General features: G+C 37.2%; 1 protein-coding gene across 7 annotated transcripts in view; it reads left to right on the forward strand.

Moving 5' to 3' along the window:
- Window positions 1–21,740, forward strand: part of kirrel3b (kirre like nephrin family adhesion molecule 3b) — a 211,833-nt gene that overhangs the window by 173,884 nt on the left and 16,209 nt on the right. For 4 of the 7 annotated variants that reach the window (XM_058388201.1, XM_058388205.1, XM_058388203.1 and 1 more), the window contains exons 6-11: window positions 479–584; window positions 6,162–6,310; window positions 6,536–6,663; window positions 8,160–8,286; window positions 19,576–19,676; window positions 20,394–20,604. In XM_058388201.1, coding sequence (XP_058244184.1) covers window positions 479–584; window positions 6,162–6,310; window positions 6,536–6,663; window positions 8,160–8,286; window positions 19,576–19,676; window positions 20,394–20,604 — 822 coding nt within the window. The remainder of the gene's footprint in view (window positions 1–478; window positions 585–6,161; window positions 6,311–6,535; window positions 6,664–8,159; window positions 8,287–19,575; window positions 19,677–20,393; window positions 20,605–21,740) is intronic. The other 3 variants (XM_058388202.1, XM_058388204.1, XM_058388207.1) reach the window with 1 other exon arrangement.

The raw sequence follows: 21,740 nt of genomic DNA on the forward strand, positions 1-21,740 counted from the left end.
TATCTGCAGCAGTGTGATGCTTTTACAGGAATGAAAAAGCAGAAGTGACTGAACTTGTAACGAAAGAAACATTTAATCTTTTTTTTTTAATTTTGTGTTTTAATGTGGGGAAAATGAATGCACAGATAGATCTGTCAGAGAAGAAGAACGTTAGACATGTTCTAAAAGTTAAGGCATTGTGAACATCACTGTCTGTTTCATTTGCACTAGTCTCTGTCTGTAGAAAGTATGTCCACAGCAAAATAGAGAGGCTGCCCATGCTGTCATTCCTAATTTCATTATAATACTCAAAATTACAATCTAATATTTTGCATCGTGAGAATAAAGGTGCTAAATAATTGTAAAAAAATATCTAAAAGTTTGTTTGCACTGGCACAAAACATAAGTAAGTATGTTATTATTGGCACCAATTGCTGTGGAATCTTAACAGAAGCAGAAGATTGTTTTGTGCCTGAATATATTGTTGTTCTCCTTGCAGACTTACCACTGGTAAACCTCTCTGTTGAACCCCAGCCAGTGTTGGAAGGAAATCTGGTGAAGTTCCACTGCTCTGCTAAAGCCAATCCACCAGTCAGTCAGTACAGGTAAAACATTTCACACAAATATACATCCAAACAATTTCATCATATCTTCTAATAATATCACAGAACTGGAAATAAGGCAATTTTATTTGGATATATATTATCATACAGGTGTCTGTGAACAAGTCTATAGATTTACTGAAGCGTATCTTTTAAAAACTTGAAATTTATCTTGGCAAGTTCAGGAGCAGATGGACATACTGACATTTCTCTCTGAACAGATGGAACTAAAGAGCAAGCTATTTTTGGTTTCTTTCTTTTTTCTCTACCCACCATACATGAGGTTGTACTTCAGTACATGCTTTCAGGCAGAGGTTTTAAAACTAAGGTAAGTTAAGTATGAATAGATGAAAATCCCAAGTGCCAGGAACCACTTAAATCTTTAGAAGCGTTAGGAAAATGGAAAGGATATTTCAAGTGCAAACAGGTGGCCAAACTGAGAAGCAAATGGAGTTTGACTTCTTTTTTTTAACAAACCTCCAAGAAGCCTAGAACTATTCAGTTTGCTTATTGATTCAGACCAGAAGAAAGTTGTGCATCTGCAGATTTCAGAGGGCATTTTTCATTGGGTTTCACCGCTATGTAACCAGCGTGACCCATGAGGCCATGTTGTTTTTCCTTATTCTGAGTGGAGGAGGAATAAGAGAGAATTTAACAACCTAAGGAAAACAATTTGTTGTCACAGACTTCATTGATTCAATAAGAGAAGAATATAACAAAATCAATGACATTTTAAGGAGAAATATTCAGGCGTTTAAAAAAAGGAATACAGTCATTCAGATATTAATCTGTCTTTATTGCACTAATCCATTTTACTGTGTCCCTTGACACCAGTTCACACTTTTTAGCTTTGACTCGTGTCACATTGAGTGCTCTAGTTTATTAACTCGGATTAATTCCAAGTTATTAACAGTGAAGATTTCTAGTGGCCCTCGAAATGTATACAAACTTTAATAGATATAAAAAAATAAGCATTGATTTAAAGGGAGAGAAAAAGAGAGCTTGGCAAATGGGGTTACTAAGACAAAGAGGGACCAAAGGGAGCACTATGACTATGACTACAGGGACACTATGAAGCTCAGAGAGGTATGAACTATGTCAGACGGAGCAAAAACAGACCAAGTGATGTCTTCTGCAAATTCAGCTTTTCTTTAAGAAATGGCCTCTCCATAACCCTAAAAAAGTCCCCAGACACTTTAGTGATTCCTCCTCTGTCTCTATTTCTGTCAGGCTCTCCACTAACCAACTCTCTATAAAGGCAGTTTCTTTGGCATGACTTTATAAACCTTGCCATGCTACATTAGCTGCAATATTAATACTTGATTACTGAACATTTTCAGCAAGTCAGGAATGTCCTCCCATATTGAATTCTTAACACTCGCTCCGTGTCAAATGTTGCCTTTCATTTATCTAGTCTGGTTACACTTTTGTGATTTTAACAACACTGTTGATTGGCACTTGCCTTGATGAATTCCAGAGTAGGAAAGCAGTGAGGTATGAAACCAGCGCTTGAATTAATAATAGGTTCATCGGGGACCCCTGCACCAAGTTGTTTGAAACTTCACATTCTGAGTTTTGTGTGTTTGAAGGGTTCTGGGATGTATTGTTATGTGAGAGATGGTAAACAGAGAAACTGTTGGCTTGGCGTAGGAGAAGGGAACATGTTCAAGCCTGAGGAAGATAGAAAAGATGTCTTTTGGATCTTATGAGAAGATCCATCTTGCAAGAACCCGTGATGCCGTTCCATCCTTCCTCCAAATAAGGAAACAAAATTCCCTGAATCTCTTGTGCCTGCAATAATTATGCTGTGGTTGTTGTTTGTGTGTTTGCACTGCTTTGCCATGTTTTTTGTTCTGTTATGCATCTCCATACTAATGTCTCCGAGGTGCTCAAGATGATGCTTTCCTTCCAAGTTCAATACGCTTGCTGAGGGTTTTATGTGCGCACACACAGAAGATAGAAGATGCTGCTTGTTTTTCAGTGACCGCAGATCCCCCGTGACTCTGCCTATGCTCCTGGAATATGCATACACACTGAGCAAATTGCTTAGAACAGGATCTAAGAGCCAGGGGTGTGAGCGATAAAGAGTTCTGGCAATGTGTCTGCTCTCTGATGTTGTAATAAAATGACCCCCCCCATTAACCGTGTGAGCCTTCGGAGCCAGAAATAACACATGCTGAATATGTTGGAACACGGACAGCGAGATTTCAAGTCACAGAGAGAACAGGGTTAGGAGTAGGAGAGGGAAATTTAGGAGCAACATCAACATCATGCGCATGTTCCACTCAGTACTATATTGAAATGTCAGTCACACAGCTGTAAATATGGGAAAACATATCATCTCAATCAACAAACCCACCTTTGTTGTTATAGCACTCTGATGGATATTGTGTGACTGTCAATCAAAGGGATGCCTCTCTATAGACAAATCTCTCATCTCCAGACTCAATGATATTGAAATGTCTCTGCACCTGAGCAAATCCCAGAGTGAAGCAAATAACCTGTCAGCTGTGATCTCCAGCAGCAAGCTCAAACACACCCAAATACTCCTTGTTTAAAATGCTTGATAATCAGGATGAATCAGGGTTATTCTAGATGTTTTACATCACTACACTGATACTATGATTCTGTTTCAGTGTTCAGTCCTAGGTATTACACTAAAGGTGGCAAGGAGCATTCCTGGCTCACAGCTACAGGATCCTTGATTCGATCCTGAGCTTGGGAGTGCATGCTGGGTTCTCCAAAAAAAACATCCCAGTATGTGAAATGACTATGGGAAATTGCTCCTCGGTGTAAATATATATGTGCATGATGCCCTGCAAAGGACTAGTATCCACATCCAGGATGTATACCTTGCTCCTGAGGCTTCCGGGAAAGGCTTGGCCATGATAAAGCACTTACTAAACTTAATTATGTCTGATTATGATTATGAAAATGTCGCACAAAGATTTCTGGTCCAGCTTTTGGTTTTTGTCCTTTTTTATATCCAGAAATTATGGCTTGATCAGAATCCATATTCCTTACCAGTCTCTTCCCTTTCACTCATTTCTTCTCTACCCATGATCTATCCTTGGGATCTGTTATATCTTCAGTTAAAACAGTCTGAAAATTATGATTTAATCCAATTGTACAAATACCTAAAACCTGACAAATGAAAACCCATTTAGACAAATCAGTGTCAAAAAATAAACAGGAAATCAAAATTAACCATTATCTACCATTATCTGTAACCATTATTATCTATACCTATCTATTATCAGTAACCATTATCTAAGGAAAATGAGGGATGCAAATAAAATGATCACACATACTCTCTTAAAGGGTTTTGTAAGTGTTCTTATAGTAGTTAATGGTTCTTGTCTTCCTAAATGGATCGTATGAAAGGAAACCCTTTCTTTTCTACAGCTGAACAATCTTCCCAAGGGAAAAACTCAACCAAATCAATGGCATTTAAGCCCCTTATTTCTAATACTTGGGCATGCCACTCTCACTGATCAGGAGCTATTCTGCTTGAGTTTGGAGAAGTATATTTCGGTGTTTTAGGTGCTGTTCCAAAAAATCCTTCAAATAATCCTTCTGTGGGATTTCAGTCAAAGTGCTCCATCAGTTTGAACAAATCACACACACATGGTGCTATGGTGTCTACTGGGATTATCCTGGAATATGGTAGTGTCAGTGTTGGAACATGAATCTCAAGATTTATGCCTCGTTTCTTAGGTTTCTTTCTCATTTGCTGTTCTTTTCTTGTATCAGTTGAACTTCTGATACTTCTGTCATAGTCATAGTTCTCTCTTGATCAGTCTAAAAAGACCCAGTATGGTGTATCTAATGAACATACAGTAGATAATGATAACACCTATAGAGAGGTGAAAATTAATACATTTCTTTAATACAAAAATACATTTTTCAGATACTGTCATCATCACCCGTTTGTGAGCTTTTAAAAATAGGTCTTGAAGATGAAGCTAAAGATTAAACGGGATGCCATATACACCGTCGAACACTCTGCACATCTGGCAGTACAGCTGTAAACTCCTGCACCCTGAATAAGGTTTCAAAACACTAGACGTGAAAGCAACATGAAAGATTTCATCTATGATGCTTGATAAGCGTCAATAAAACCCACTGGAAAACTACGGCTATTTAGAACCATGTGAACTTATACTGCAGCACTTCCTTTATACAGATTTGATTACAATGAAAGAGTAATTAGTGTTGTTTGGTAGAAGGCGTAGGGTGGTGGAGGTGGTGGTGGTGTTGGAAGTTGGGGTTGGGGTAGGGGGTTGTTGGTGTTCTCTCCACATAGCAGGTTACTGCTGGTCTAATTACTCATAAAGAGAAAGTTTCAGGCTGCAGCTCAGCCTCTTTTCCAGGAGCAATTATGTCTGTGGCTGAGACGACGCAAGCTCCCATCTGCCCTGGTTTGAATATTTTTGGAAACACAGGTGTTCCTAAGGCGCATTGAGCTGACAGAGTTCTCAGCCTCCCTCACACAAGCTATAGTGTTGGTCCAAGTAATTATATTTCAGCTCTATTGTGTTTTAAATTATTCTTATTAGGTACAGGATTGAGGAAGGTAATGAATGTAGGAGATGCTAATTTGTGATTTTTTTTTTCTTCAGTTTGAGCAACTATAATCTATTTATTTATTTATCTATTTATTTATTTATTTATTTATTTATTTATTTTCCAAAGTGCAATTCTGTTCCATCGTTTCTCTGCAAACCAGGACAGAAAGCACCAATTTATTTAACCTCCACACAGAAATGCTCAATCTTTTCTACCTTTGCCTTGTACAAATGAATCTTACCTCAGATGCCAACAGCCCTGGTGACATTCTTGGAATCGTTACAGAAGCAGGATGGGAGACGAGGCATGATGCCACAGGATGCTGCCATCCAATACAAACGAAGCGCTTCTCATGTAGTGATACATCGATTCATTAACGACTGTCTCCTTTGTGCCGTGGATGGTTGGTGCCATTTACTAACGTTAGGAGGGGTCTGCGTATTTGTCACTTTGAGATTTGTTTTCCCCTGCAGTGTAATGGGAGTGTGTGCTGTCAATGTTTTACCAAAGCACTGAAAAACATGCTGAGGCCAACAGGGATCAGTCACTTCAACGATTCCCATACCACACATTGTTTTAGAGATTCCAAAACCACTAGCATATAAGGGGAGGAACTTGTCATTGTGTTTCAGCTACCAGGCTGTATTAGACAGCCAGACATCCTGCTTTGTTTTTTTTTTTTTGTGTGTGTGTTTTTGTTTCTGCACAAGGGAGATATTTGGATCAAGACGTTGCTTCTCCTGCCACAGCCATAGCGACATGTAAAATTGGTGTTGTGATTTTCATGGCATGGTGTTTTGCTCACAATGAGTGCTTATTCAATTCCATTTTCGGAGAGGTCGAGTGATGCTGTTGGACATGTTTTTTTTATTTTTTTTATTTATTTATTTATTTATTTATTTCAGCTTCACATTAAAGCTACATCCTGTTAACAATAGAATAGAATAGAATAGAATAAAATCTAATATAAATGTCAGATTATGAATAAACCCACCGTATCACTTTCTGCAGGTGGGCTAAAGGAGGTCACGTGATTAAAGAAGTCTCTGGAGACACCTATGAAGTTGTAGTGGACCACTCCTTCTTTACAGACGCCGTTTCCTGTGAGGTCACCAACCCTCTCGGGAGTACAAATGTCAGCCGCAATGTGGACGTCTACTGTGAGTTTCCTGCCTTTCTGAAAAACACATTTTCAATTACAGACTCTCCATTTGCAATTAAGCTAAAGCACGTCTTATCTGTTTGTTAAAAAAAATCATTAAATATAGTTATCACACTGGCTTACTGGAAATAATCAAGTCGGCCCTTATTTGCCAGAGCCAAAGGAAATGAAATTGCATGTTTTGAACCTGTGTCATATCAATCCCGCTGTTTGTTTTCTGCAGTTGGTCCTCGGATGGCTGCAGAACCACAGTCCCTGCAGGTGGACCTGGGATCAGATGCCGTGTTTAATTGTGCTTGGACTGGAAACCCATCACTCACGATCGTGTGGATGAAGAGAGGCTCTGGAGTGGTAAGTTGTTCATGCAGATAATGAAATCGGAAGCTAGTTTTCATCTGAAATTAATCATTTTAAACTTCCTCAATCCATAAAGAAACCATGGTACACATGTGCTACACAATCATATCATGCTATAATGCTTTTATAATGCTTTTTTTGTAATTCATTACATCACCAGTACCAAAAAACCTTGGCCTGGATATATGTAGTATACTATGAGATGCTTTATGTCTCTTCGACTGAACGTAATGCACTTAGCACTTGAATTCCTTTAGTATTGTTTAGTATATGTTTTTGGTATAAACACTGAATATATGATATGAAGTGTTACAAAACTCATTAGACAGATGACTTTTTAATTAGTAGAGGAGTCGATTTCGACGTGACGGAGCAGAAAATTCTCATTGACACCGGCTACATTTGTGATGTGAAATTATTTTTAAATAGTCTTACTAATACTCCACCATCCTCTCACACTTTGTGTAAATGTACTCCAGTAGATGAGGACCACCTCTGAGGAAAGTCATGAGCGCTGGGAATGGGAAACTTTATTTAGAAATTTGAGTAGGCAAATCTGGGCTCGGATCAGTATTACAGTCTCGCATTTCTCCCAAACATCTTAGTAATAATTCCTAAAAGCTTGATGATTATCGCATGGAGAGTCTATAAAGGATGTTTCTTTATTTATGCACAGTGACAACTTCTGGAATATGATGCTTTCAGGCAGTTCTCACCTCCTTTAACTACAACCGTCACTGTCGGTGGCTGCGTTTCAGTGTGGTACGACTGCAACATGCTGATTAAAGTGAAAGCGACGCAACAGGCAACAGTGTCTAACAGTGTTTAAGTGTCAAAAGAAGAGGTCTGATTTTTTTTTTTAGCCTTTTAGCAAGTAAAATGGCGTGAAATGGAATTTTCTCTGTGTATTTTTCATATAATTTACATTTTATTCAAGCTTATAGATGTATACATAGCAACCATTTGTTTTCAGACGGTTAAGGGCTTGTATCTATTTGATTTGATTTATTTATATTGCAGGTTTAACAATGGCCATTGTCTCAATGCAGCTTTACAGAGCATTTCTGTTGACATATAAAGTTTAGATTTTAATATCCATAATACAATTATAAAAAAAACTAACAGTCTAACCAAGGTCCAAACTTTGAATACGCAGGTGTCTGCTTTTTGTTGTTTGGCGTGTATTCTCAGACCCATCAGAGCTTTTTCAGCATGGCCGACTTAGTTCTATTATTCCAGAATCCAGCCGTCGCTGTGTCCCTGTTCTGTCATCTCTAAGGGACGTCGCTGAAGTTTTGGTGCCTGTCACCCCACCATCCAACACACGCTGACAGTTCACTGCTTCCTCCCCAAATTAGATTTTAATAATTCAGAAGGAGAGCATTTTTAAGCTAAGCTGCCCAACAGTGCTATTTGATTTACTATGACCATGACCCTTGTCTTTCGCTAAAGTGACTGACTTTGATAACCTTTGGCTTCTTTAACCTCAGGTGCTGAGCAACGAGAACATCCTGACTTTAAAATCAGTGAGGCAAGAGGATGCTGGGAAATATGTCTGCCGTGCTGTGGTGCCTCGAGTCGGGGCTGGAGAGAAGGAGGTTGCGCTTACAGTGAACGGTAAGTTATTTATTTTATTTTTTTTTTTGTCCGTGACATACACAAGAGTAAGGACTAAAGCAATTTGATATTTTCGTAATAAGCAGTACTTTCATGCTTGAGCTCCCAATTACAGAAAAACCACCTCCACTGACCTTGATTACTGCCCCGTTCTCAAGTCGTAAATCAGCTAATGATCAGGTGTTAATGCTGGATTAGTCACACTGTCGAGAAAGAGAGAAAACAATTCTCTAGGAACTAAAGCGCACATATGCAGCTTAGATAAATCAGGATTCAGTGTTCTAAAGACATTTTGGAGCAATAAAGCAGTTTACTGAGCCCAAATTTGATCCATTTCTACACTGAACTCCATTTAATAGAAAATTCAAGACCATGACCGTGTGTGTGTGTTTTTCATTAAGAAAAACAAACGCATAAAAAATTCAATACAGCCACACTTGACACATTGTAGTACATTATAGAATAGAAACAAAATGTTTGAAAAATCCTTGTGTTAATAATAATAATAATAATAATAATAATAATAACAACACAAGGATTTTTCAAACAAAATGTTTGAAAAATCCTTGTGTTAATAATAATAATAATAATAATAATAATAATAACAACACAAGGATTTTTCAAACAAAATGTTTGAAAAATCCTTGTGTTAATAATAATAATAATAATAATAATAATAATAATAATAATAATAATAATTTGTTAATTTATTTATTTATTTATTTTTGCAACATAGGTTTCAAAGAAATTGTAACATTTGTATTGTATTGTATTGTGTTGTGTTGCTTCTTTTATACAAATAATTTATTTTAATGATTTGAGCTGGAGTAATAGTGGACAGTTGTTTTTACAATTTACCATTATTATTATTATTATTATTATTATTATTATTATTATTATTATTATTATTATTATTATGACTTTTAACATGTCCATGTGTAATTCTTTTAATATTATTATTATTATGATTATTATTATGATTATTATTATTATTATTATTATTATTATTATTATTATTATTATTATTATTATTATTATTAATAATAATAATAATAATAATAATAATAAAATAATTTTCAAGAATCAACTTAACACTAGCAAAAAATAATAATAATAATAAACAAACAAACAAACACATAAATAAATAACCCCCCAAAAGATGAAACAATAAAGTGGTGCATTAAAGCAGATTAAATTCTGCAGGGTTGGTGGGAGGCGATGGTGTTCAGGCAGAGGCAGACTAATGAAGGTTGCAGGATGGTGGGAGAGCCAGCATCTCGCCGATAAATGACTTCATTACGCCTGCTTGATATTCAAGCAGCAAACATTAACCATGGAGCCACTTTCACTAGAAGAGAGCTTTGTAGGCCCCAAACACTCTGTAGCCTCCTGCCATCACCCAGCGCTGCTGTTTCTCAAGCTGATTATAACACCGAATTTCAGCCAGTCTGGTTTGTTTGCACTATAAAGGGAGAGAATCCTCTGCTAATGTAGTTTGGTTGGAGTAAATTATTGATGTTGTCACCAGTAACAGTATTAGAATGAGTAAATAAGCACAGGGTACAGAACTACTTAGAATGGAGCAGATAGAGATGAAAATGCTACCTTTTTTTCCCATTTCAGCGGCGTGAGGCCATGAAGAAACACAGTTTATTGCTCTCCAGTTACTTGTTTTTGAACGCTTTTATTCTTTCCTTAAAATGTATTTCTTTCAATATCAAAGTGTACATCCATTATAGAAATATTATTATATACGTTATTGCGTTCTGATGCGAATAGAGAGCAAAATAAGATTCCGGCACGGCTCCGACGGATTAGAATTCAATACTTTATTTCTCTGTTTAACTGTTTTCATTACATGGCTGTTTCGTTTTAGCCACTCAGCCTGAATCCGTCTTTGACACGGTACAAAAACTGCATCCGTTTGTATCTCGTCAATAATTCAAACCCACTCTTTCTCAGCAGGCCATTCAGGGAGATGTTTTGGGCATCGCTCATTTGGAATGCAGCGCATATCTGCAGCTTAGGATGCAGAATTCACTCCGATTTTGATGTATTTGATGCTTATGGGAAGCACACAGGTGTACTGTTACCTTTCAAAAGTCTTGCCCCATTCTGGAGATAAATATTTACTTGGAAATTTCAAATACTTTCTTAAAGCAGCACAGCCTAAGCTGTATTATTTCACTTCTATTACATCGGTGTGTCATTGACTGCAATTAAAATGCAGAATTTTATTTAAGAGTGGAGTGTAATATGGACTGTACGCAAACTGTAAAACACACGCTAATGCTTTATTTAAAGAACAACTCCATTCAGAACAGACTGAAGCTCGTCCTTGGTTATGCTCTATTTGTGCTCTGTTCATCTCTACTCATTAGAGATATTCTTTCACTAAAGTCAAGCAGTTTCTCCTGCCTTTGATTTTACAAGCTCTCAAATAACAACCAATAATTTACCATTTGTAACATGCCGAGATATTCACAGGCTAAGTGCAGACTTTGACCTTGGCGTTCTTGATTTTCCGGCTGTGTGCAAAGGCTTAAGAAATTACAATCTCATCCCTGGGACTAAATTTCTTTCTGTATTTTCCTTGTCTAATGAGCAACCTGGAGGTGAGCGTTCCTTCCTGATTGACTAGAGGTTCAGGTTTGGATGAGACTCTTTTAAAAATCTGATCAAATTCTGATGAATAAGACCAAAATTCTGTTCATTTACAGTGTAGATATGACACGTGTGAAAGAAATGGCAAAGAAATTTCTGATTCACATGATTTATAAAGGCAGCGCTTACAGGACTGGGACAACTCCTGCAAACTGACCTGAGCTTAGATAAACATTTACAAAGGTTGCCATATATCACCTGACATCAGTACTGCTTTTAAAATGTTGAAGTCAAATGATTAAGTACGATAGTGCAAAAGATTTTGTTTTGAGGATCAGTCTATCTGCAGTGTCAAGATTCACGGAAAATGAGATCAAGTATCAAAACCAAGCTTACTAATTTAAGAAGAAATTTCGAAGGAATTTTCATAATTACAGTCTCAGATATGAACTTATGGGACATGTTTTTCCCTCTGTTGGGATAACTTTACACAGAATTTTAGTAGTTGAAGATAACCCCTTTAAATTTTAGATGCTTATGAACAAGCACTTGGGGCATCTCAGCGAGATGAAATGGGTTTGATATCAGCATTTACTTTGAAGATAGAAACATTGGTGTGCAAAGAAAACAAGCCGGTTTTGTATTTTTGGAACTTGTTATGAATATGTTGCCCTTAGTAGGTTAGATAAAAACAGAAATACTTACTTTATGAGCCATTAACCACCACTGTAGAGTGTAAAATGACAAAGACATTAAAAGCTGAAGAGAAGCACAACAAAACAGGCACAAATGCTATTTTTTGGCCTCTGGCATAAAGAGTTAATAAACAACTGTTAGCATGCAGTTAGCTGCAAATTGCTGTAGTGTAAAAGGAATAAAACACTTTTGGACTTTTTTTGTTCACCTAACACTTTCCCTATCCCTTAAAGAAACTTCAGCTTCCAGTGACTGATGATCCCAGATATATGGTTGCTGATCCAGTACTTTCTCTTCCTTTTTGCTTGATTACGTTCCGATACAGATGCAAAGATAAAAGCTTTCCCCGAGACCAACTCATATCCCTGGTGCTTTAAGTCAGAGCAATAAAGTGGGGGAAAGACGTGGTGATCAGAGCTCGAGGAATAATGACAGAAATCTCGAGGGTTCTTTCTGTTCTTTCGAGCATTTCTAGCGCTTCATCGAAAACGAGTTTTTTTTATGCTAACAATTAAACCACACGTTTTCATTATTTGTCAATATCGCTGCGTTCTCGGTCACACGTCACTGGTATGAAAAGCTCCCCACGGCAGCCTGGAGAACAGCTGAGAGATTCTGAGTGTTCCCCCGAGCCTGCTGTAATTTAATTATAGACCAGCGCTAGCAGGGGAGGCAGTTAGCAGAAACCGTGCTAATGGATACATATTACTGTTGTCCCATAGTCCCTGCTCATGGAGAGCACTTGTTTGTGAATGTTTATTCTCAGCTGTTATGTGAGGATTTTGAATTGTCTGGTGTGATTTGCAGATGCGGTATGGTTTGTGGTTTGATTTTTTTCTGTCTTGAGGGTTCATTATTATGCTTCAGATCAGATGTTCAGCATGAAGGCATTAAATCTTGGGTTATACCTGAGCGAATGGGAAAATACTTTTTCTCTCATTTTGGCAGGAGCAAAACATAGTTGTGTGTAGCAGTGCAGATGTTTTATTATGTCTGTGTGTGTGTGTGTCTGTGTGTGTGTATATGTGTGTGTGTGTGTGTGTTACATGCATTACGTTCGCACTTAAATAGAAAACTGAACCATATGTCTGTCAAACTCTTTTTGACGGACATATGGTTCAGTTTTCTATATAGTGCATCTAACATCTGTGTGTGTGTGTGTGTGTGTGTGTTTGTGTAAGCTACTGTTTTTGTTTTCAGGAGAGGATGAGTTCAGACGTCTGAGACATACAGATTTATGAAATAGGTTTCAGTGTTTCTCTGAGGCATCCCTGCCATATAACATTTTTTTTCCCCACAGTCTCTCCTCTCCAGACTAGAGCTTGTTTTTTTAATCGCATGTCCTCCTGCTTTCTCTGTTGCTCAGACCACAGGAATTTGACCCAGTCCCACAGTTATTTCTGTCCCTACCTTCCTGCAATATTTTCTAATAAACTCAGACCTCACCTTCCACCACACATAAACAGCTAAATAATTAAAACTCTTAAGAGAGCTTTTCATTTTACGCTTTTATTGCTCTCAGCTAGAAAACTCCTGCAGTGGAAGAAATGCTTCCTTGCATGGGTTTATTAATGCTCTAATAACATCAGCATTCTGTTAAAAATAACTTTTTTCTTTCAGGGTTAGAGACCTATTGCTGATTAAAAAAGTAGACTTTTTCAACATATAGCTTTAATTTGAATTCTAATAAAGTACATATTTTCAGATCCATCTTATTTCCCATACATAAACAATGTGTACAGATGGTAAAATCTCTGTTCAAACATTTGAAGAAATATAGACAGACAGACAGACAGACAGATAGATAGATAGACAGATAGATAGATAGATAGATAGATAGATAGATAGATAGATAGATAGATAGATAGATAGATAGATAGATAGATAGATAGATAGATAGATGCAGAGACAGACAGGCAGACAGACTGATGGACATGTAGATTGACAGGCAGACAGAGAGACAGACAAGCAGATATGTAGATAGATAGATAGATAGATAGATAGATAGATAGATAGATAGATAGATAGATAGATAGATAGATAGATAGATAGATAGATAGATAGATAGATAGATAGATGCAGAGACAGACAGGCAGACAGACTGATGGATATGTAGATTGACAGGCAGACAGAGAGACAGACAAGCAGATAGATAGATAGATAGATAGATAGATAGATAGATAGATAGATAGATAGATAGATAGACAGACAGACAGACAGACAGACAGACATAACAGTAACAGTTGTGCTGTCAGTTCAGGCTCAGCATGATTGAACTAAGCATGGTAAAAAACTATTTATTTTAAAGATTAAATGTTTTATGTGAGAAAACAAAGATGCTTTCCTTCCTGATAGTAGTTAATTCACCTCATGCTGAGTTCATGAGTAATTATAATCTCGCTATAAAACTCGAGATGGAAAGCGATGCATAGTACAGCATACTGAAAAAAATATATTAAAAAAATGGTTCAGTTAAGATGACAAAAACAAATCTGTGTTTTTTACACAACTTTCTTCAGGTTTTGTATAAAATGAATGTATGTAAATATGCAGCTTAAATCCAGAGTATATATTTGATATCTTATTTTACTGGGTTAGATATAATAACCTCACAGGAAGCTATAAGGGCAGAAATTACCTCACAGGAAGAAATCAGAGCAAACATTACCTCACAGGAATCCATTGGTGCAAAAGTTACATCACAGGAAGCTATTGGTGCAAAACCTACCTCACAGGAAGCCATCAGTCCAAAAATTCCTCACAGGAAGCAATCAGAACAGACACTGTCAACCTTATGTGGACGACAACAACCTCCTTATTAATTTACATAATATTCTACACATGCTGTATCGGCATCACACAATTGACTACACATAAATGCACAATATAATCACACTCTCCGCTGTCACCCAAATGAGGATGAGGTTCCCTTTTGAGTCTGGTTCCTCTCAAGGTTTCTTCCTCTTACCATCTAAGGGAGTTTTTCCTTGCCACAGTCGCCTCAGTCACCTCAGGCTTGCTCACTTGGGATAACATCTAGGACTGTTTGTCTGTTTATATGTGTGTTGTTTTCTTATGTTGTTTCTTATGTAAAGCTGCTTTGAGACAATGCTCTTTGTTAAAAGCGCTATACAAATAAAACTGAACTGAATTGAATTGAATTGAAAATTACCTCACAGGAAGCCATGACAGTAAAAACTACCTCACAGGAAGCTATCAGCAGGAAGAAATCAGAGCCAAAATGATCTCACTGGAAGCCATCAGTGCAAAAACTACCTCACAAGAAGCCATTGGTACAAATATTACCTCACAGGAAGCAATCAGAGCAACAATTACCTCACGGGAAGCAATGACAGCAGAATCTACCTCACAGGAAGCCGTGACGGCAAAAACTTCCACACAGGAAGCCATCAGAGTAAAAATTTCCTCACAAGAAGCCATCAGAGAAAAAAGTACCTTCAAAGTCAGCCTCACTCACAGCCTGTTCAGCATGGCACTACGTTTACCTGATGTTTTTAATGAAAATTTAATGCATTTTACTATCATAAGCTCTTGCTGTAGCGCTTACTGCTGCGCAGGTGCATTTGTTTAGCAGTAGCGTAGGTCATATGACCATACCATGTCTACGCTTTACTTGTGTTAGAACCCGAATAACCTAAAAACTCGCAGATGTGTGTGTGTTAAGCTTAGCCAGTGCTTGGTTCGGGGAGGGGGAGACAATATGAAATGAATATGAGTGAGATCCTCAGGTCTTGGAGTGGGTTTATACTGATGAAGGAGTGAAATCTCTTTTCTCACAGGACATAACAGAATATTTTCCAACATTTCCATTCAGAAAGGATATGGACTTATTTCTAATGAACATATTATATAGTAGGCAGGATAAGATGGCATTATCTTTCCAGACACAGGTACACAGTCCATAAACGTGACTGACGAGTATAATACTAGAATTCCAGGGATACATTATTAACGTCACCTCCACATGTAGAACGAATCCAGTCTTAGGAAAGCTTTATCCTCACAAATTTACAAACCATTTGGAGGCGATATGAAATAAAAGGAACTGGTTTTGAGTACACATGAATAGCGTGGATCGATATGCGCTATCTCTCTTGGTCATGTGATCTTCATTTTTAACCTTCTGCTCCTGAGGGTAAAGCGTAGAGTGATTGTGTTGCTGTATCTTTTGCAGGTCTCACAGGATCTCAGTCCTACTGCATTTTTCCACTCTGTCTATTTTACTCTTTCACACACAAGCAGCATTTGCATTTGTGAGCACACATTTACCAATTCTTGACTTGCTAAATAGAGGAAGTAAAGGAGAAAAGCTTTTCTTTTACTCTCCTTATGAGCATCGTCTCACTTTATAGTGAATCTAACACTAACCTTGACCTGACTAACCTGATGTTATGAACCCTTTTGCATCTTTCATTTACAAAAAACGTTGCAGTTTTTGTATAAAAACAAAGCAAAGTTCTAAGGTTAAAACTGTCAGATATCTACATTATAGACATCCAATTCAGCCTTGACTTAATTTACTTTACTTATGTCCCTTTTCCCTACTTTTCAAAAGTAATTTGTCTGTTACATGCATCTCAAATTCCTCAGCTTTTATGTGCTCACTTGTGTGTTGTTTATGTAATTGCGTAGACTGTAAAGCAAAAATGCTTTATTCTATTTGAAAGCATATTTTATAGAGCTTGTGAACTTAGAAGTGTAGAGCTTGGTGTGACTACGCCGACTGGGGTCGTGTTCATGGCTCTCTATCACCCCCTACTGCTCTCTCTCTCTCTCTCTCTCTCTCCCCCTCCACCTCAGCCCTCCATGCTCTGTGGCTGCATGATAAAGCCACCTAATTATAGTACTCATTTGCAGCCTGATCATCAGGACTGATTCTCATGAGCCTCCAACACCGGCCTCCTCCGCCAGCAGGCAATAATCGGGATGTGTTTAACGCCCTCGCGCCACACTCTCGCGCATACACACCACTGCAAACACTCAGACAGGCACATTTAAGTGGCTCGTATACTGTGCACCAGGTTTTCATCCTAGCTTATGGTAGCGCTCGTACTGCAGCGTGCATATTGTCAGCATACATTGGCAACAAGGACGATCACGATGGTGAGCAGCATCCGGCTTCTAGCAGTTTTCTTTTACATTCCCTCCTCACTCCATCTGCCAGCCTGGCATCTAAATGCTAATTTATTCTAATAAGAAGCACTTAATAAACTGCAATTATAAATCAGCAGTGGTGTGTTATAGAATGTGACTGGCAGGATGCATGCTTTAGGGGGTGAATAATGCATTCTTTTTTTAATAACTTGAAGAGAAGTGAGGGGCTGTTTATAGCTGCTACAATGTAATTAATAACAGGAACTAATTTGTTTTGTGGATGTTTAACAAGGATGGATGGATGGATGGATGGATGGATGGATGGATAGATAGATAGATAGATAGATAGATAGATAGATAGATAGATAGATCCTTCATGCCCACATGGAAATAAAAAACATTTCCCCCCCCCATTAAAATTCAGTTCTGATTCACACCTCTAGTCTAAACCAGATACCATGCGAATAAAAAATAAATAATTAATAATGAATAGTGCTCCTTGTATTCCTATCTGTAACTGTATTTGATAAGAATACATCGGATCATTTTGAATAATGTATTCGTATTGAGTTACATCCCTAGCCAGTACAAATGAAGGCCTATATAGGTGTCATGTAGCCGTATAAAAGCTAGCCACAGCAACAAATATAAAGCATTACTTGAGCTCCTGTAAATGCATTTGTAATGCCCTCATGCATTGTTATTAATATCAATCACTGCTCAGAATAAAAAGCAACATGGAGTCAGTTAGTGTAGGAACATGTTCATGCCCTGAGTCTAATCCTCTGTATAACAACATACACATAATGATATAACAGTCCACAAGGTCAACGTGTTAGCATAGTCGAGCTGTATAATGCAACACTCGTAATGAGAAAATGATCAATTTTAAGCCAGTCGATCCGTCTGTTAGTCAATAGTTCAGTCCTTGTGCCTTAATGCAGACAAATATGTCTTACTGCATACATTGTTATTGTTGCATGCAAGAAATCTGTCCTAAAAACGATACTGTCTATGTGTGTGTGTTGAGAAAAGAAACTATGTGTACCCAGGCTCCCTTTCCAATCTTGAGAAGGTCTGATTTATAGTAGATTTGATATCTCTCAGGGAGATAAGGGTCGCCGTGCTGACCAGGCAAGCGTGCTTCTTTGAGTGGCAATCAGATGAAGGCCGCGGGTGAAGAAATGTCATTGTGGGGAAATAACAGCTTTCAGTGTGTATCTGCATGTTCATGTTCAACAGCAGCCCACTGAACTTTGACCTAACGGATGTGAGATCAAGCTGGAGCTTCTTTAAATAAGCAGGTGTTGGGTAAATAAATCTAAATAGTGTTAGAATATGTACAGGAATGAAGAATGTTCTAGGATTTATGGAAGAAAATAGGTCTTTTGTTCGCAGTATATCCTTCTGAGAATCATTTCAAGACAATTAGTATTGTTTTCCATTACTCTTCTCTTTTATTTCCTCTCCATATACCTCCTTTCAGTTGTTTTTGTGTCGTAGAGAATTGTATTTCAGGGTAGAAAACCTATAAAATAAAATATTGATGTATGTAGATTGATGTAGATATTTGACTGAAGCTGGTCCTGGGCTCATATTGAACATCCTCATAAAGATGCACCTGTATACTATACTGATTTATATTTTATTTATAATTTATATATATATATATTAAGGCAGGAATTGCGAAGTGAAGGATTGTAGATGTTAGGACGCTATGTGCTTAGGAGAAATTTGAAAAAAGAAAGTCTGGTCTAGGTTTAAACTTATTTTATTATTTTGAGGTTAAACTTCCATTATTTTGGTGTTAACACTTTGCAGTAAAAATATATGAATAGTCCTGCACTGATATCTGTAGTAATACTTACAAAAATATTAAATAATGATGAGTTAAGGCGTTTACTAATGATGCCTCAAGTACAAAAGTACATATAGGTTTACTGTGAGATTTTGCAGTGCAAAATGCAAATAAAATAAAATAAAATAAAGTTAAATAAATAAAATAAAATAAAATAAATAAAATGCAAATTAAACTGAAACAATTACTTAACTCTTAAAAATAAATGTGCCAAGAAAAAACAAAAAAACAAAGGGGGTTTTCGAAGTGATGGCATAGAGGAACCATTTTCAAATCCCCAAAGACCCTTTTACCCCCGAAGTGTTCTTCAAAGAACCTATTTTTTTGTGCTACAATGAACATTTTTATAGTCTGAAAACAAGACATATATCCACTACAATGATCCTTTTGTGCAGAGGAAATGTTCCATGGAGGTTAAAGGTTCTTCATAGAACCATACACCCTGACAAATATCCATTTAACCTTTATTTTTAAGAATGTACACCACAGTAAATAAGTAAAGTTCCACTAGGGGGCAAACTAGAGCAATAAACAAGTTAATAACAAAATGTGGTAACGAGGTGTGACGATTCTTCATTAGTAAACTAAAAAAAATGGTGCTGTAAACATTTGCATTTGGGTGTGAATGCTTATGCAATTACAACTTTTATGTTTAATATTTGTAAATAAGTTTGTAAACTATATAGATTTTTTCCCCCTCATGACAATATTATGGAGTATTTTGTGTAAATTCATGATGTATAATCCCAGTTAAGCTTTCAGTTAGAAAATAGCAAAACAGCATTGGAATTGTTGATGTGTTATTGGCACAACTTTTTCTCGTCCTCACAACTTAATATTGTGTGGGCTGTTTCCTAAAAGACTTCAACACTCTCATAACAGACATTCATACTATCCAGCCACAACATGAAGTTACATCATTTGGTGAAAGCCAAGGTTTTGTTGTTGTCCTTGTTTGTTGATCGATTTGTTTCTGGTGTTCTATGTATTGACATGTTTGTTGTTTGTACCTGCAGGGCCTCCGACCATCTCCAGCACTCAAACACACCAGGCTCCACATGGAGAGAAAGGCCAGATCAAGTGTTTCATCCGCAGCACTCCTCCGCCCGACCGCATCGTGAGTTCCTCCTTCCACTCTCAAAGCTTTTCTCACATTCTCTCGGCTCTCAGATGAGTCGTGGATTCTCTCGCCTCATGACTGTGGTGACTTCATTAGCTTTGACAGGCTTAGTCTAAGAATGTACAGTACACTGATGACTTACGATACACGTAATAAATGAAATTGCATCCTAAATCATTTGTTTCCACTGTGTGTGTTATTGTGGGAATTAAGCGAGGCGGGCTGATGCGCTTAAATTCTTATCTAATGCTTGTTTATGCTCCGTTAGTGCACATTCGATTAAGATTTATGAAGCCTAGATAAACAGCCTCCTCTCAAGGCCAATTTTTGATTCATTACTCATCCTAAGTATAGCTATGTGTGTGTGTGTGTGTGTGTGTGTGTACATATATACACTATCCATTTACTTCCTCTCTGGTCTTATATTACTGTGTTAAGGATTGATAAAACATATTACATAGTAATAGAGTACTTATATATGTGTAATAACTATGTAATAAGCATCAGGTGACCCAATGGGGCCATGTTGTCAGTTATTTCCCAGAATTCTATTTATTTTATTTAGAATTTTTTTAATTTATTTATTTATTTGTTTGTTTGTTTGTTTATTTATTTTATTTATTTTTTTATTACAGTTGTTCATGCATTCATTCATTTATTAATTTGTTTGGTTATTATTTTTTATTTATTATTATTTGGTATTGATTGTTTCAGGCCTGGTCATGGAAAGAGACAGTCCTCGAGTCGGGCACATCCGGCCGCTATACAGTTGAGACGGTGAGCACCGAGGACGGCGTCCTGTCCACCCTGACCATGAGCAACATCGTCCCTGCTGACTTCCAGACCATCTACAACTGCACTGCCTGGAACAGCTTCGGCTCCGACACGGAAATAATTCGCCTCAAGGAACAAGGTGGGATCCAAGGTTCGCCAAGTTCCACCTTCTCTTCTTCAGCTTACTCTTTTAGACATGGGCATTTATTCAGCCTTCCTTTACTGTGTGCTGCAGTAGATCTGTGTGGGGGTTAATATGTTGTTTTTGTTTGGGTCTGGCAGCCTTCAAAGATAAAAATTCCATATAAATAAAAAGACCCCCCCTCCACACACACACACGCACAAAATTTATCATGGCAATAGTTTAGAAAATGAAGTGAAGTCATTTTTAATGAAATGTTTTTTTTTTTTTTTGTTAAACACATTAATCTCCACTAGGACTATTAATTCAGTGCTCATTTTATGTAATGAATTTGTTTGAGAGACATGTCAGCCATGCGGAAATTTCATTTATCATTGAAATGTATTTATTATACAGAGCTGTGTGTCATTTTCTGCCAAAGCCACTTAACGACCAAGTCGACCTGACGTTGTTTTCTTGTGCTTTTTATTTATTTTTTTCTCTCTAAAGGAATGCAATCTATTTCTTTCCAGAAAAGGAAACTGTGGTTTCAGCTCGCTGGCTCTTAAATGAAAATGTATGGTTGTTTATTCTTGAGAGACATTAAATAGACTTTAATTGTGGAGGACGAGGCAACGGTGCGTTCTGCTATGCTAGTTTGTTTAAAGCGGGAGGGTGTAATTAACGGTGCATAGGTTTTTTTTTTTTTTTCTCATTCTTCATTACAGACTTTTATTAATACTAGTATGATTATTATTATTTATCATACGGGACATGAATGCTAGTGTATCTGACACTGCAGTTTAACAGCATTTAAAAAAAAAAAAAACAAGCCATGACAGCAAAATGTTGGTTGTTTGTAATTATGTACTACAGCCAAAGTGTTTGTTGGTGCTGCTGTCAATTACTACATTATTGTTGCAGTCGCACCTGCCATTTAACTCTGCATACGAGTCAGACATTAAAAAAAAAAAATGTTATAGTTTCAATTAAAGCTGTTGCAAGAGCAAAGCCACAGAATATTTAACGATAAAGTGGTGAGAACTAACGTTTCTCACATATAATTTCTCACAGTCTTGCTCTGTTTAGTGTTTTCTTGCTCTCTTTTTTTGTGCCTCAATCTCAGATTGATGTATTCGTTCTAAAATGACACAGCAGCAGCAGCA

The sequence above is a fragment of the Hemibagrus wyckioides genome, linkage group LG04, assembly GCF_019097595.1.
Source record: "Hemibagrus wyckioides isolate EC202008001 linkage group LG04, SWU_Hwy_1.0, whole genome shotgun sequence".
Classification (NCBI taxonomy): domain Eukaryota; kingdom Metazoa; phylum Chordata; class Actinopteri; order Siluriformes; family Bagridae; genus Hemibagrus; species Hemibagrus wyckioides.